The sequence below is a fragment of the Scatophagus argus genome, chromosome 14, assembly GCF_020382885.2.
Source record: "Scatophagus argus isolate fScaArg1 chromosome 14, fScaArg1.pri, whole genome shotgun sequence".
Taxonomy (NCBI): domain Eukaryota; kingdom Metazoa; phylum Chordata; class Actinopteri; family Scatophagidae; genus Scatophagus; species Scatophagus argus.
In genome coordinates this window covers 17,565,844-17,583,298 of record NC_058506.1, presented here as the reverse complement: position 1 = coordinate 17,583,298, position 17,455 = coordinate 17,565,844, and the positions used below count along the sequence as shown (strand labels likewise).

The 17,455-nt window shown below is 40.6% G+C and overlaps 2 protein-coding genes across 2 annotated transcripts; one reads left to right on the top strand and one right to left on the bottom strand.

Moving 5' to 3' along the window:
- Positions 1 to 4,316: 4,316 nt before the first annotated feature.
- On the top strand, positions 4,317 to 5,679 carry cdkn2aipnl (CDKN2A interacting protein N-terminal like). The gene is made up of 3 exons (XM_046410938.1): positions 4,317 to 4,583; positions 5,055 to 5,160; positions 5,277 to 5,679. The coding sequence occupies exons 1-3, from the start codon at positions 4,372 to 4,374 to the stop codon at positions 5,283 to 5,285; spliced, it is 327 nt and encodes a 108-aa protein (XP_046266894.1). The 5' UTR covers positions 4,317 to 4,371; the 3' UTR covers positions 5,286 to 5,679.
- A 627-nt stretch (positions 5,680 to 6,306) lies between these two features.
- On the bottom strand, positions 6,307 to 15,162 carry ube2b (ubiquitin-conjugating enzyme E2B (RAD6 homolog)). Its single transcript, XM_046410937.1, has 6 exons — positions 14,963 to 15,162; positions 10,831 to 10,911; positions 9,991 to 10,016; positions 9,095 to 9,184; positions 8,318 to 8,406; positions 6,307 to 8,115 (listed from the first exon to the last, which is right to left on the bottom strand). Exons 1-6 carry the CDS (start codon positions 15,004 to 15,006, stop codon positions 7,987 to 7,989), a joined length of 459 nt encoding a protein of 152 aa, XP_046266893.1. The 5' UTR covers positions 15,007 to 15,162; the 3' UTR covers positions 6,307 to 7,986.
- Positions 15,163 to 17,455: the final 2,293 nt, after the last annotated feature.

The following is a 17,455-nucleotide window of genomic DNA, read 5'->3' as shown; positions in this document are numbered from 1 at the left end:
ACTAACTTTGTCGTCTCCACTGAAAATCTGAATCCCCACCGATATGATCACCTCTCAACCAGTTCTTGTATATTTTCCTTTGATGTAATGCAAAATTTTTCCCTTGTTTCCATAAGAAACCATCATGAGTTCCCCATATCACCACTTACATCAGGCAACACATCATTAATCATAATGGGGAAAAAGTAATGGGCTGATAACACTGCCCTGAGGAGTTCCCTTATCTGCCTCATATCTTGTAAATAGTGCTGTTCCTATCTATCAAGCAAAACATTTTTTAAACAAGTTAAAAGTTCTAACTTAATCATCAGTCCTTCTTTTCATATCATATAATTTGCTCTCCCCACATCAGACAACACTGCCATTACAAGTTCTTTATTAATTTGAGCTTTTTCTGACAAAATTCTGGACCCATTGTTCCCTTTTCTGTCCTGTATCCACTCTGCTAAGCAGACAGCTATCCTCTACTTTCTACACAGAAAGCCGTTCTTTCTGTAATCTTTCTTTCCATTATTTTACATGTGAAGTAAGTGCCATTGGTCTGTAACTGACTGGACAAGTCGGGTCCTGTGCTGGTTTTAAAATAGGTATAATAATTACATCTTTCCAACTGCCAGGAAGCCTTTGTTATGTATATTTTCAAAAGCTTGATTTCTGTCTGAATTCCTAAATGTTTTAACGTAACATAAAAAACTCATCCTCTCCCTGGAGATTTTAACTCAGATTTTGCTGCAGCTCGTCTTGTTTCCTGTTCTGTGAAAGGTGCATCCGTCGCTGCATTTAAACACAATCCCTGAATGTGCTTCTCTAGTTTCTCCTCTCCATCGTTTCTTATCCACTGTTGGATTGTTAAAACTATGAATGTTAGCGAACACCCTGACTATTGTTTCTGCCTCATCCTCACTTGCTGTCTTCTCTCCACCTTTTAAAACTGGCACTGCCCTCATTTTTCCTATCATCCTAGGATTTGGGAACTGGTATTCCCTGCACCACACCTTCATTCTGCCCGTTAGCCTTATCCCCTCACACTTGTAGCTTCATGTTTTTCCTCCCTCCTTCATCCCACATGACCTTTCCCTCTGCTTCCTGTTTCCCATCTCTCAAAACTTTGCCCATTTTTATCTCATGGACTTGATTTTTTTAAAAAACACATTTTAAAATATGAATTTCATAAAGCACAGCTACTTTTCCTATTTAAATCTGAGCTAACATTCTGCTGTTTCCACACACTTGGACCAAATGAATTTCTCCTCATCACTGCTGAGGCTCCTTTAACGGCTGATGCTGACAGGAGGGTCCACTCCGATTAAAACAGGGGAACCCAATTCCCAGTTGCTGCTGAGAACTGTTGAGGTCAGCCTTGACTAAGCAGGATCTTGTTTACTGGGGTCCACAGTATATTTTCATTGTTGACTGAATCTTTTGCTCTGTCACTGGTGATCTAACACAGTGTGAGGAACATTGAATTTTGCTGCATTGGGCTCTTGCTTTGCATTGCATTTGTGTATTTTGGTGATTAAAGGGGTTTGTACTTGTATTTGTACTGCCCAGCAGCTCAGAGCCTACGTAACCCAGCTGGGCCACAACAGGAGACCGCTTTTTTAGCCGCCAGGTCTCACTGTGGATGCTGTGTCGCTCAGTGGAAGGTGAGCAGCTTTGTCCGGTGGGTGGGCAGGTAGGTAGGTAGGTAGGTACTTTATTGATCCCGAGGGAAATTCAAGTAGGCAGTAAGCAGCTGACTGTGCAACATCCTGGATACCTGACTGATAACTGACTGTTTTCATCAGTTTCCAGGTGTTCCAGTTGTGTTAAAAAAAATGGCAGAAATACTAGAAAACTGAATCTCTGAGTTAAAGCTGAATGTAAATCCAGCTGAGTCAGCATCTGAAGGCTCACTGTGTCCTCGGAGACTTACAGCCGGCGGTATCCTGATATACACACAGTCGTCATCATCTCCTCCACCCCTGAACAGGTTTATAATGAACCTTAACAACCTTCTTTCGTGCCTTTCCCCGTCTCCTCGCAGATACTTTGATATCCACACTTTACAGAGTGGGTTAATCCCTTCACGTCGGCACTCCCTCGGGACTCCGGCTGAAAGGGCTACCTGTTGTCTGCGTGTTTCCCAATTACAGTTTTCTCCTGAGTAAGCATGCATTAGGTGACTCATCAAGAACGGCCGTCTGCCAGAGCCAGGCTGGAACGCAGTGTATTATTTCAGCATCAGTGTATATTTCAGGGTGAGTGAGAGGGGGAGAGCGAGGCCATAAACTTAATGGGTTAGTTCACTCAATAAAGGGACAACTTGTGTGACTTGGAAGCCGCCCAGAACATAACATACTCAGGAGTGCCTCGGTGGTTTTTCTGGGGAATGTGAGAGGAGGTGAAAGTGTAGTTTTTATGTGTGCTTACTTGCGTGTTTTCTTGTCTTTCTGAGACTGATTCGCGGGGGGAAGAAAATGTCTGAGGAGAGAAGATTTTTGGGGCCACATTTCTTGCAGAAAGCGGTTTAGATGAGCCTGGTTTGAATATGTGTCTAAGAAACAGATCATTCTTTCGGTACACAGACATCGTGTGCATGCATACGAGTCCTGTGTTCAGGGGGAAGATTCAGGCAGCATAGTGTTCCTGTGTTATTCGGGTTTGTCTTTCTTCTCTGTGGTATGTTAGTAAAACACTTGACTGAGGGAATCAGGAAAGTACAGCCTGTTGGGAAGGAGTTTTGCAACCACTTACAGTAAGATAACACTGGTTTTAAAGTAGAATTACAATGGAAAACAGGATGAAGCTGACATATGTGTTAGATGTTTAAAAGACAGCGAGAAAAAATGCTAAAAATCAACAGCATTTTTTCAGTTTAGTTATTCTTTAGCCAACACAAACACTCAGGGTTGTAGTCTGACTGATACACCATGTTGTGCTTTCATTTCTCCTCTTTTGAAATTCGATTTAAATTTATTGTTAACCCAGAGAAACTTGACAAAGCTGAACCTCATTCTTTCGTCTGTGAGCAGCAAGTAAAATTTAAAAGTGAGTTCTGTGTGTTTAGATGCTTAAATCAAGTCAGATTTAAGTCAGTCCTGCTCTGCTCTGTTGTGGAGGGTGAATGCAGTGTTTCGTCACTTCTCGTCAATGTTCTCAGTATTCACTGAACCTGTCAGGTTACACGTTAAAGAAATTCCTGTCCGGATCTGCACAGGCGTTATTTCATCTCTGCATGTTGGTTGTTCCGACCTGCTGAGTCTTTCTTTAATTGTGCAGCTACGGTTCCTTAAGCTGCTGTGAAACAAAATTTCAGGTAGTTTGCGTCCAGACGTTCGATTTCGCCCAAACCATCAAGTCAGCTGCAGATGGAAACACAGGGTTACAAATTTACAATTCAGTCTGACTGGAAAAATTTCACAGATTTCATAAGATATTTTTTACAGATATAAAGGAAAGATTCTCTGTTTGCAAGCCTCATTTTTCTTTATGGTCATTTTAGTTCTGATGGTTTAGAATATAATGAAGTTTTTAACTGACTTTCTCCTCTTGATTATTTTTTGCATGCCGATGCAGTTTTTGTTCTGCTGTGAAATCTCGGCAGTAGGCTGGTCTGTCTGTCTGTCCGTCCGTCTGTCCGTCCATCCGATTTCATGTTGGCTTGCCTTCCTCTGGAACCCCTATGCATATGAATGACTTCATGTCAAAACAAGCCCCAAATCCCTCACACTGCCGTGAGTGTGTGTCCACGTGTGCGTATGTGTGTGTGCATGTCTGTGAGCCTGACCGACTGTCCTTAAGCCTCTTTACATAGACTGGAAGTTAAAAGTCCAGTATTCCTCTCTGATCATATTCCTGACAGGCTGGTCAAGTGCAGAGAGAGAGAGAGAGGAGATGTGACTCAGGACAGAAGAAGGCAGAAAAATGAGGGTAAGTGTGTGCTGCAGATATTTCACCACCACACTACATGCTTAGTGATTTTTTTTTTATCTTCTGGCAAACTGAGACCCCACAAAAAGACCAAGTTGGATCCAGAATAGAGGTGCAGTGCATAATGCTGGGACACTCATATATGGAACAGAGCCTTTGTTAAAAGCATTAATTTCACCTGACAAGTCAAATGTCTGCTGTGAAAAAGGTCTATTTTTTCTTCTTAACAGCTATGAAAGTCCCACTTTCAGCTAAAACTAATTTAGTCCAAGTGACCACCCCCAGCAACCATTAAGTACAGTAAGAGGCCTCTGTGCAGAGACCATTTTAAGACGGTCGTAGCGCTCATCTCCACCGCTAAGTGGCGCTGCTCGAAACACGCTTATCTCAAAATCAACTTCCGAGAACCGCTTGGCCAACCGGAAGTTGCCTTTGTTGACTCTGCTGGAGAAAAGTAAGATGTCTAACCTGGACGTGCAGGATTTTATACAACAAAACAGAGCTCTGGCCGACCAGGTAGAAACCTTTAGAGGTTACTGGGAGAGTGAAAAACACTGGCAGGCCAGGAGGGAGTTCATCCTGCGGAACATAAACGACTTCTCGGTCCAGCAGCTGGACCACCTGCTCTCCTTGTCCATGGTCTGGGCTAACAACGTCTTCCTCGGCTGTCGGTGCGTGTTTTACATGATCGTCACAGTTTAGCACGATGTGTCCTTTTCAGAAATGTATTTATATTTATGTTTTTTCCTGAGACGGAGGAGATAATAAAACATATTCTCCGATTGTATTTCTGAAAAACCTCAACGTGCTTTGGTCCTGTTTGTTTTCGGTGCATAGTCTTCTTCGTCCCATTCTAAGCTGATGATGGGCTCACTGCTGCCCCCTGTGTTGTAAAACGACAAACACGTTTGCGATTGAAATTGCTTGTTTTTCTCAAATCACACGCTCCACAATAATTTAATGACTGCTCAAATTATAATCCATTAATCCTCAGTCTATCAAAAGTCTCACTAATGTGCATTCTCACTCGTTTCTCAGTACATTATGCCCTCTCAGGATCAGCATGAACCACGGGTGAATTAAGGATGCTGGATAACTGTGGTTCATTTCACTGACAGAACATTTGTCTCCACTGACGGCAGGTATAGCACAGAGCTCCTGGAGAAAGTGAAGGAAATGGCTGAAGGCATCGAGGTGGAGGACCCGCCAGTCTTCAAGACAAGAGATGAGATTGTTAAGAAGCAACAGGTACATCTGTGGACACACTCACTCTCTCTCTGTCTCTCTCATACACACACACACACACACACACAGGTATGTTGACAGAAGAAAAGGTTCATATTTTTCTCTCTCTTCCACCACAGGGTCGATGACCAGGTGTGTCAAAGCCATCTGGTTGTGTCGGATCAAGACAGAAGACCATTGAGACGCGGCTGCTGTGTACATGCAGACTGTGCTTGCCAGGAACCTGACCAAATTTCTCACGGTTTTGCAGTCTTGTATTGGTTATTATGGATGTGATCAGCGTAAACATCAAAAGCAGGAAGACTGTGTTTCTCAAACGTTCAGCTTTTTATTGTACAGAGGCAGCAAAAATGTTTTTTGCCCGTGTTGGAGCTTCACTGCTTATCCGTTTTTACTCGTATTTTAATTTTTTAAATTGTACCCATTGTTTTTAGTACTGTTTTATAAATAAATCCAGATGAAAGATGACATTGGATCGTGTCCCGTCCTGAAGCACAATAAAGGACATGTACTTTCCTGTCATGAGACTGCATTTTCTTTTTGTTTTTAAGACTGATGTAAAGACAAGGCAGTTCTGTGTTGATAAGCATCTTCTGAGTAAACAACTCAGGGCACAGCTCTTCTCTCGTCTCTGCCACACAAGTTGAAATCAAATGGTACCTGAAGGGAAAACTGGAATATTGGCTTCATGAGAAAATTTTATGAAGCTGAACCACCTCAAAGCTTTATAACCCAACACAATCTTCAGCTGGCTGATTAATGACTGTGACAAAAGTGGAACAAAACATTTTTGTCATTTCCTCCAGGTTGTTTTTGCACTCAAGTTCATACTTAATATTCAGCTACAGGCAGAGTGCAAAATCCCAACCTTAATCATGAGCAGCGAGAAAATTGTATTCCCTCTCTGATTTCTGAAGGTCATAATGATTTTGGGACTGCTTGAACCAGTAATGTCATTACGAAACCCTCCTAAAGAGGGAAAGAATTCACATGTAGGTCCGTACGATTTGCCTCCAGTTGCTCAATCTCACAGTTTCACCCAACAAAACAGAGATTGAATCATAACTCTGCTGCCATGAGTGATGTGGTAGAAAAACCTGATTGCTGGATGTGACAAGCAAGTTTTTGACAAAAAAACCCCCTCTCAAAGTCTGAAAAATGTGTTTTATTATGTTTATACAGCATATTGTTATAAGTATACATTTTTTGTTTAATTCACAAAATTTTATAACATATCCCTTCTGCTTTTAAGGTGAAATAAGTCACTAGCCACAATATGACTTTAACTGTCTCAGAAAAGAGAAACTGTTGTTTAATGATGACCATCTTCCATGGATTCTTTAGCTGGAACTGGGCAGGGTTAAGTCACGAATTTATACTCAAGTGGTCTTTTAATTGGTTATCACATACAAATAAAATAGGACACAAACGCAGGCATGAAAACAACTTGAGCCTTTGGGAAAACAGCTGATATCACACTGTCAAAACTGGGTTCAAACTGCATGCTGGATTTCACTGCACTGCTTTTGTCCTCCACGCTTTTGTTCAACTGACACATGGGCTGTGTCATTTTGAGAGAAACCAGACACTTCATTCATGCTCCCACGTCACAGGCAAACAAATGATATGAAATGATTCAGTTTCTATGTCAAGCGAAATTAGAAAGCCAACTTCATACCGATTCTACTCGTCTTAAACCAAACTTCTCAGGTTTCTGCCTGCGACTTGAGTCTGCCGTTAGGCCTGAATGAGCCTTAATGAAAATAAAATAGCACCACCACAAGACAACCTCTTTGTACAAGCACTGCTGAGAGCTCAGAGGCTCCAGTGATCGACATACACTGAAACAGATGCAAACAGCATTTCCACAGTCATCCAGTCCCTTCGTGGTGTCAGAGTTATGGTATTATTATTTTAGTTATATTTTGCCAATATTCCAGAACATCACTTTTTTTATATGAAGTCCAGTTTTTACTTTTATGTAACTTAAATCCTCTTTTTCCACACCTAAGTTTTTTTTAAGTATAGTTTTAGTCAACTATGATAACCTCGTCAGGTGTAAATATTTACTTTCTCATAATATTCCCTCTTCAACATCATCTTCTACCTTGGAGCAGAAATGATTAAAATAAAAGCTCAGAGCAGCTTAGCCAGGGGAGTCATGATTCATCAGTGCAAAAGAGACTTGGCGGGGCTGCAGCCTGTGACGTCTGTGAAACCAAACCTACAGTGTCTCTTAAAATAACAGAGATATGCTGGAACAGATCCGGGATTGTTCCTTATCAGCTGCATCTGTGGCTGACTTGAAGAATAACAACGATATAGACTCTGAAAGCTGCTTTTCTTGGTTGTTATTCGTCCACGACATTCACAATATGCTGACTTGGTCATCATCCTGCCCTTTCCAAACAGCCAAGTTGTGTGCACACCAGCAGACATGACAAAAAGTGAGGAAAATTTCCAAAGGAAAAAGAAAATCCATAAAACTCAAACACTAACAGCATCAGTTCAACCAAATAACAAAGATATATTACAAATTCTGTTAGCAATAACTTATTTCACATCATGCAATAAAAAAGTAAAATTAAGGACAAGAAACACAAATAAAAGATTGATTTCCCCTCCCTGGTTTTCCTCAAATATATTGGCAAGCAAAAGTTAATGTCCATTCTGGTTTGGGTGATTTATTCTTCCTTTTTTCAGGGTGGCACTTGAGTTCTTCTGATATAGTTGCTGTTTTTTTTCTTGATGAGGTAAAAATGAAAGACTGAAGTAGTGGGATGATGAAAAGAGGGTGATGGAGAGGAAGGAGTAGAGAGCGAGAGAAGCTCAGACGTCCACCCAGCTCTGCTCCACGATGGCCGTCACCCTCTTCTCGTACTCCCTCTTGTTTTCCTGATAGAGCTGTGCGGCCTGACTGTTGGCCGGGCTGTTGGGGTTTGGCTCGTCCAGCAACGACTGCAGAAACAATTAACAAAGTGAAGAAGAAGTCCAGACGTACTCCATCTTAAAAGCATTAAATAACAAATTATTTCTCATGTATTCTGAACGATGAACCTTCTTCCCTCCCCTGGGAGCAGAAATATGTTGTTTTGAACTTACACATAAAAGAGTGAACCCTCTCAGTGTGCTTTGTGTGAAAACAGTCAAGCCAACCAACCTGGATGGAGGTGAGTATGGATGACACATCGTATGTGGGGCTCCAGCGGTTCTGAAGGATGTCTAAACATATACTGCCATCTGCGTAAACTGGTAAACACACAGACAACACATTCGAGGTTCAGATCACAGAGATCAACATCACAACAGTGTTAAGCATGTCTCTGCACCGGAGTCACCAATAGTTAAGACTGGATGTACAACATAATCTGGAATAGATTAATTTATTTCTTATTATTTAAACTTATTTCTTAAGCTAAATGATACACGGATTTGGAGTTTCCTCACACTGCAGTTGATTACAGCACAGTTTTAAAAACACTGCAAGGAGGTTATGATTTGGTGGAATCAGCAAATGCAATACACATATTAAATGATCAAACAGGGAGCCCAAAGATGTGGTATAAAATCAAAACCACATCTGAAAGCAAAGGGAGCACCTTTCGGCTGCAAACCCATCATGATGGCTGTACAAACACAAACAATTTTTTTCTACTGCAACTGATTTCATTTCAATCATGCTCAGGGAAATGAGATGAATGGCAGGAAGTTGCTTGAATGATGAGGAAAGGAGAACTTGAAGCTTTGATATAATGAAAGCACAAACTGTGCAAAAAGGGCAACATCTAAAGGCCAAACATTCTGCACGTCACACACACCATGTACACTGTGCATGTTAGTTATGAATCAAGTCAGGGCAGACATTTATTTCTATTTTCAAATGGATGGTTTAGGTCGGTGAATGTGTGTGTGTTTGTTGTGCAGCTGTGCCACTTACCATTTGGGTGAAACATTCTGGAGACAAACCGAACTGTGGGAGGCTTGTTTGGGTACTCCTCTGAAAACTCTATCAGAAGCTTAAATGTTCCTGCAGAGACACAGAGCGAGAGCGGGGGGAATGGGAGTGCGTCAGGGCCGTGCACAAGTCATTTTGTGAGGAGAATACAGATGTGAAGGATCGAGAGGGTCAGAGAAAGCGAGACAAACAATTACGATACTAAAAAGACAGTTGGCTCGACTAGAAAGAAAGACCTAATCTTTCATCGAGGCAGAGATGTCAGCTCTGTGAGCTGAGAGGAGAATAAAGGGGGGGGGGACTAACAAGAGAACACAGTAAACCCTGAGTCAGCACTTCTCTGGTCTGACCTAAATCATAATTACCAACAAAAGAAAATGCATGACAAAAAAAAGTGTGTATATGTGCATGAACGCGTACGTGTCTGTTGTACAGCCTGTGTTCAAAAATATCCATCTCAGTCTACTTGCTCGCAAACTGCACTGTAAGTTAATATAGTATGAGTGAACTCCCAAACAAAACAAAAACTCCCAACTACCTGAAACACAACGAAGTCTTAAAATTTAGATAATTTAAAAACCTTTTCAAACTTCTTAATTGATCCCCATATTTCCCATGTGTCATCGTTTTACCTCCACACTAACTTTCTGAAGACATCTATTCATAGGTGCAGGGGAAGCACGTGAAACTGTGTGATTTCTTTTGCAACTGATCGATTACAACACACTTCTCGGAAGGCTGTCATGGATCAACTGAATGATGCAACGCTACAACACGAAAAATGCAGGAGAAAGTTCAGTCAAATCCAGAACTTGGATAAATGTGCTCCTGCTAAGCCTCAATTTCACAGACAAGATAAATTAAAAAGGAGAACTTACCATCTTCAAACGGTGTTCCCACAGGCCTGCAGAGGGCAGAGAGAGAGAGAGAGAGAACGAAATTTATTTCTAAATCCTAAAACATCCCCACTGCTGACAATAAAACCTTGGCTTGTAGAAAAATACAACCATCGCCATACATGCTTTAAGTACTTGCTATGCAGAGATACTCTTCACGTTCACACCATCTGTGTGAAGGGGGGGCAATTAATCAGTTTCTTACATGTATTACATTTCTGGCACCTTCCCCTTTGACTTTGAACAAGGTGAAGAGCTATTAGCAAGTCTATTTCTATTTTCAAACCCACGTGTTGCTTTGCTTTCATTTTGTTGCACCTTGTTGCTTCTTGCCGGGTTTTCTGTTTTCTGGTATTGCGAGCACGTTCCTTGTGCTCTTCCTGTTTTAAGATGCATTAAAGCAGTAAGGTTTTTTTTTTATTATTATTATTAAACTGAGGGCAGCTTTAAAAAGTATGCTTCTGGATTTGAAGTTGCAATTCAAACTGTACCAAGAGATATCAAGAATCTCCCCCATAAATAAATAAATATCAAACTTTTGTTATGGTCTTAATCAGCACTTTTTTTCCTTTCCTTCTTTCTCCCTTTTCTTGACCCATCAGCTCCAGGCCCAACAGGGGCTCCCTGTCAGTTCCTGTATCAGCCACCAGCTGAGTCTGTACCTGCTGATATTCCAGACTGCTTTGTGCCACAATCAGGGATGTAATCAGAAATGTTTTAATATTGCAGAGGGATGGGTGGGTTGGAGGACTCTGTGTGCATTACAATCACAGTCACACAGTAAAGACAGCGGGGCGGACATAGATTTAGAGCATGACTCACCCAAAAATAACAGCGTTCCAAAGCATGATGTTGTTCTCTGACGGCGCTCCACTCACACCGGTGGGAGGATCTTCTTGAAGTCTGGGTAAGACGGAGAGAAAGAGATGTGGTAAAAGAAAAAGCGAGGGAGACACGGAAGGACAGACAGCAACAAAGAGACGGAAGACGACGGCAGAAAAGGACACGGACAAAAAGAAAAGCAGCAAGAAGCAAGGCAGGCATAAAAGAAGGGAGATAATAAATAAAGAAAACAAAAGCAAAGGCGGGGAGCAACAGGAGACAATCAGAGATAAAGGAACATTAAAAGATAAAAGACAGAATTAAACTGGGAAGGAACAGAGAAAACAAAAACAGACGGGGGAAAAGACGCAAGATGGGAGACAGCGTGAGAATTTCAATTAACACTTCGCAGGATAATTATCAGTCAAAACACGAACTGCTGTAGACAGCCGGGCTTGCAGGATCAAATGCACACTGCCCATCCTCCAGTCACCTGTCAGTCAACCTAAGCTATACAGTCATCAACAGTCATCTGAAGCACTACTGTACTACAACTGTATCCCCAGCAGGCATCACAGACCTGGTGGTGCTACGCGCTCGAGCCGCCGAGTCGACCTTCGCCCAACCAATGTTGTCATGCTATGTGGATAAACCAAGGAGGGATACACAGACCTCGAAAGAAAGGACAAGCACCAAGCAAACGCTTGTTGCTGATTGGGTCACTCTCGATGGCTGACCTAAAGGCAACACTGATGACTGAGCTAAAACCCATTTCATGAAAGCTCTGGACACTCAATGTCGGTTCTTTTCCAGGAAAAAAAACCAATCTGGTTCAGAGGATGTGATGCATTTTACATTGGCAGAAGCAGCAGTGCTGGTGTGTATGAAATAAATAGAAGAACTGGGCAGCAGCTGCAGCAGCAGTGTAGGACAAAGAAATGTCACCAAGAGAAACTCAATAAATAAATAAAATTAAAAAGTGTAAAAAAGTTTTAAAAACAAAAGATTATTTATATACTGTCATGATTGAAAAGATTAATAGATCATCAAAGCAGCTGGCAATTAGGTCTCTTTTAACTGACTAATCTTAGTAGCTCCAAATTGTTCAGTATAACCAATACTTCAAAAACTGACATTTGAAATCTTGGAAGGAGTTTGAGTTTGTGGCCATTTGGCAAGATAAAATATATGATATTATGATTTAAAAAAAGGATAATATATATTTTTAAACATGATCAAATATTCTCAAAATGGCCAACTATTTAAAAGTCAAGTTGATATAATTTCAAATCCCTGTAAAAAGCACATCTTTGGATTTTGTTTTTATATATATATCTGTAATTTAGAAACATGACATCTGTTGTCATGATGCCTATTTAACAAATGTCTAAATGACCCTTCAGACAACCCAAAATAATCATAGATTGTTTTTTCATTAATAACGACAATCATAAGCTCCAGCTCCACAAAGGAAAGTCCCCAGAGCTGTCTGAGTGACAACTGATCTCTGAAGTACAAAGCAACAACTGCCTAGCAACAGAGATGTCAACAAATAAAAACACACAGATGTCGCAGGTCAACATTTTAAATTAAGTTTCCAACTACAGCCTCTGGTTTGTTAAACTACTGATCAGTGTAGGCTATAAGAAGGGTTTCCGGTGGATGAAGTTGACAAATAGAGGCAATGCGTTGAAGTGGGCCTTAGTCCTCAGAATAAACTAGAATTTACTCTGTCGGGCCCTTGCTGAAACTCAGAGCACACATTAAAGGTCTTTCTTCAGATCACAAATACATGTAGGCCAAATCCGGAATCACCACAGACCGCTCAGGCCTACAATCCCATGCCTAGTATAAAAGCTGGTTTAATAAGGGCTTACAGCTATAAAACAAGGTAGGCTGATTTGTGTGTGTATTTGTGTGTGTGTGTGTGTGTGTGTGTGTAGATCCATGTCCCTAGGTACAGACAGACCCACTGCAATTAACCTCATTTAACATAATCTGCCTGAGCTCTCAGCTGGTGGAGGGATGCTCCAATCAACTTCCCTACTAGACAGACTGATAGCTACTTTATTTTACTTGGAAACTGAGGATTACTGACAAGTCTGCAGACAGCAGAAAAGGGGGAATGGCAGGCCATCTTGAGCTAACACTACGCATATATATATAATATATATATTATATATATATACATGGAAATATTTGCAAATTTCTGACATTTTACAGGCCAAATAATTAATCCAAGTGAGAAAATAATCTGCAGATTAATTGATAATGAAAATCACTTTTAGTTGCAACCCTAGTATAGTTTATGCAATTAATAACATAGTAAAAACAGTGGTCATGGAATCTCTCCACATCATGTAGTCAATAAGGTCTGCTAGAAATGATCTTGTTTAGTGAAATCTAAAACAAAACTAAAAAACAACACAAATACACAATTCTCAAGAGACAACCCAAACCAAACCTTACAGCTACTGTGGATATTACAAAGCTGAATCCTCACTGAAGTACTCAGAGGAGCTATGAGGTTGATTATTAGAAACAGAAGGTATCGATGTGGAAGGGGATGATTGTGGGTTTCACAATGACACTTGCTTCTAAAAATACATTTGGTGAAAAAATGAAAGTGAAGAACAGAAGAAGAAATTCAGGTGGTTTTGGAACTAAGGCTGAACAACTGATCAAAACATTAACAAAATCACAATAGGGGAAATCACAACATCAAAATTCTTGTTCACTGTGTCACAATATTATAAATTAAGCATCCCAGCAAAAAAACAACATGACATCATTTTTTTTCCAGTGTAAATAATATTAAAAAATTACTATTCCCACCACAATTGGGACTAATAATACAGTCATCAGCATCTAAACAAGGAGGCCAATTTCGAACTGCTCATTCAACATGGCGACAAATCGCTTATTTACGCCAGAACATCACACCAAAGTGTTGCTGTTCCAACAATCACACACAGTATCTCAGTTACAAGACATGTACTGAGGAAATTATTTGACTTACAGATATCACAAAGGGGGTTAGGCAATATCACGCAAGGCTGAGTGTAATCAGTCAGCCTTGGTGTGGACACACAGGCTGATCCAGGAATGCGCTTTTGTTCTCTGTGTTCGCCTCAGAGTGTAACAGTTTACCACCTGGGGACTGGCACAGCAGAGTTGAGTTACGGTGACACCTTATCTGCCCTGCATCATTGGCTGATCTTAGCAGAATAGCTTAGGATCTTGTTTTCCACTGACAGGTGTGTGTGAGTGAATGACAAACAAACACTGCAGGATGCCATATGGAGCAAGACAACAGACTGGAGATAGCAGGTATTACACGCAGCCCCTTGCCAGGTGTGATTCTCCCTGGAAACACAAACATATTCCTCTTGTCTTCACAGCATGGGTATGTGTGTAAACGCTTATGAGAGATTTCCTAAGCTTTAAGAAAAGATCAGACACAGACTTAGCCATTATAAATATTGAGACGGAGCACCCCTTGACCACACACACACACACACACACACACACGGAGTTGTGCAACACCTGAGAGCCACGTTGCTACTGGGGGGGGTGTTAAACCATAATGCTGGCTGGCTGGTAGAGGCTAGCACTTTAGCAGCAGATTTTAAACACAGCCTGCAAACTGGGAGGAGAAATTAGGATAAATCTTACACATTTAAGGTCTAATAGGGGCCAATTAAACGAAGGAAGACAAAGGGTTTGGTGAATTGACCAAAAGTCTTTTGTCCAGCCACATTTAATCCAAGCCGGTTAACGCCAGCTAGCCAAAATTGCAATTACCCAAACAAACAAACAAACAAACTAATAGGACAAAATGGGAAGAACAGCGTTATTCCCTGGGTAGAAAACGCTGCATAAAACCGAAGTGCCTTTCTTTGGAAATCAAAAAATAACCAATCGTCACACTGTCAATCACATCGGTGCAATGAACGGAAACAAGTCACATAAATAAACAAATTTATTTCACAATAACTCCAGTCATGCGTTATATACAGGATTATTTGCACCAGCAGCTAACGTTAAGCTAAGCTAGCTAACGACAGCTTTATCGGCTAACGCTGCTAACCACACACACAAACAAGAAATGACTGCCAAAACGTTGCGGTACCTTTTAAAATCTCTCATAAGCCGTCTCCTTGCCGGGGTCGACATTATTCAAAACGTATATTTAAAAAAAACTAGACCAGGACCATAAACTGGGTACTATCCGAAACCAAATCTGGTGTTTCTTCCGCTTGTAGCCCTTTTCTTCCTCTCCCAAAACAACTGGCTAGCTTAGCTATTTGTGGTGACGTCAGCGGTTGCTTACAGCGCTGGCCAGCAGAGGTACAGCCCCTTTTATGTCAGAAACGATGTCGATGTAGAGATGTTAACTATTACGATTTCCCCAGTGAAGTACAGCTACATTTCATACATAGCAATACCTGAGATTCTGTACTGCAAACCAGCAGGCTGTCAGCGTCCCTTAGAGACATTTCAATAAACATTTAAGCGTTGAATTTGTTATATGACAGTTATAATGTCCCTAAAATGTGTTTATGTGTTTGTCATCCGAGTGTAAAGGAATGCGCTTTAACAAAAAGGCACCTAGTATCGGTTGAAAACTACATTTAAAGTACTGCTGGTGCTGAAGATGAAGAAATTCTATCTATCTATCTCTATACGGGCACTGCACATAATGACCAACGTTGTCTGTTGTCATGGTAACTGTATAATTCATTTTCTAACTTTAGGATTATACACACAGCGAGGTGCAGGACAGCGTGAGCTTCAGTGCGAGTCAATCCAAATGAAAACACACCAGTAGCCAAACGTTTTGCCACTATTTTACCTTTTGTCTTCTGCCGTCTGGCTCTGATGAGGGCAAGATGGCTGGAAACATTTGGTGAGCAAAAAAACAAAAACAAGAAAACAAACAAGTTCAGAGCAGAGGTTGAGTTCAGTGGCAGAAAATGTTTCAGGGATCTAAAATCTACATTTAGGATTAGCCCTTCAAAATCAAGGAGCCCCCCCTTGCAGCTACAGGAAGAAGTGAAAATAAAAGTCCACCATAACATACTTATAACCTACAGCTGTATTTAACAGCTCTGTGAGGATGTTTCTAAAAGGCACTGTGTGAAGTCTTTAACTGAAAATAAAGTAGACAGGAAATTGAAATCCAATTTAAGTCATTCACAGTAGGAATGCATTGAACATCACAGGACAATGACGTATAACTTGGTGTGTGTGTGTGTGACTAGCAAATATAATATTCATATTTTTGAGAAAAACACATCACAGCGGAGCAAACATAAAAGAGAAAAGTCCCCTAAGACTCAGATGAATTTGTGCCTTCCTCACCGTCATACTTGTTATGTTCTGTGTGTGTGTGTGTGTGTGTGTGTGCGTTTGTACAGCAGTGGTCCATGAAAATTAGAAATAAATGAGATAACACTAAGCGTCCTTGCTTTCATGCTCACACGGTTCTCTTTGATTAGGACAACACTGCAAATACAACAGGCTCCAGGTAAACACAGCATTCTGTTGGTGTGATTATTCCCACAGTAAGGCAGAAACAAAGAAAAGCATTTGTCTGGCAGTGCTGTGGGGTGTTTTTTTTATTCTTATTTTGCTATGTTTTTTAATTGCTTGGTGGTGCTCTTGTTTTTGTTGTATCAAAATGATCAATGATCATCTCTCTCTTCTTTATTTATCTTTCGCACTTTGTCTTTCTCATCTTTCTTTTGTTTTTTTCTTTTTTGTTTTTTAAAATCTAATTTCCCTTCCACAGCTCCTCTCAAATCTTGTTCATTTATTTGATGCTTGATGTTTTTTAATGGCAGCACCCAGCAGTTCTGAAATTTTACTGGCATTGATAGAAGCAAGTCTATAGATTAATCAGTTATTTTAATCAGTTTCCAAGAAGAAATGCAAAACATTCCACAATTCCTGCCTCTCATTTGTGAGAATTTGCTGCTTTTCTCTGCCTCATGTATTAATAAACTCAATATCTTTGGGTTTTGGTGAGTCTGTGAAACAAAACAAATTTGCTGCCATCGCCTGGGCAATGGGAATAGTTTCTGGCATTTTATAGCTGAAAAGAGTAATCAAGAAATAATCTAAAGATAAACTAGTACTGCCCTAATGCGTACTGTCATCATTTTGGCATTTCTATTTGAATGAATATGATGCAGAAAGCAGAAAAATAGGGAAATATAACGTTAGATAACAGTTTAATTTAATGGTATCATAGACATTGATTATTCTTGATACAGCATGCTTGTTAAGAATCTGGTAAAGTTACAGCAAACTTTTGTATAATTTCATTGTATTCTTAGACTTTGAAATGAGAGAAAATGTTGAAGAAACTGACAAAGACAACAGCTCAATACTGTGACTCACGCACTGACTTATCTGAAGCTCAAGTCCCACTGCAGGGCTTCAGTGAAATCCCACTCAGAGCTCCAGCAAACACAACTGTCTATTTAATCTAGCTTAATCATTCTCTTGACCATTTCACCGTGGCAGTCCAGATTTCAACTATCAATAGACCCACTACACTGTTAGCATTTCACTATTGTGAGAATGTAGGTCACGCAAAGACAAAAGGGCCTGGATGCAG

Coding starts and splice junctions, on each gene's coding strand:
- cdkn2aipnl (XM_046410938.1), top strand. CDS start 4,372: ATGTCTAACCTGGACGTGCAGGATTTTATACAACAAAACAGAGCTCTG. Junction 4,584..5,054: donor AACGTCTTCCTCGGCTGTCG/GTGCGTGTTTTA, acceptor CACTGACGGCAG/GTATAGCACAGAGCTCCTGG.
- ube2b (XM_046410937.1), bottom strand. CDS start 15,006: ATGTCGACCCCGGCAAGGAGACGGCTTATGAGAGATTTTAAAAG. Junction 8,407..9,094: donor CAGAATGTTTCACCCAAATG/GTAAGTGGCACA, acceptor TGTGTTTACCAG/TTTACGCAGATGGCAGTATA. Junction 8,116..8,317: donor CCATACTCACCTCCATCCAG/GTTGGTTGGCTT, acceptor TTGTTTCTGCAG/TCGTTGCTGGACGAGCCAAA.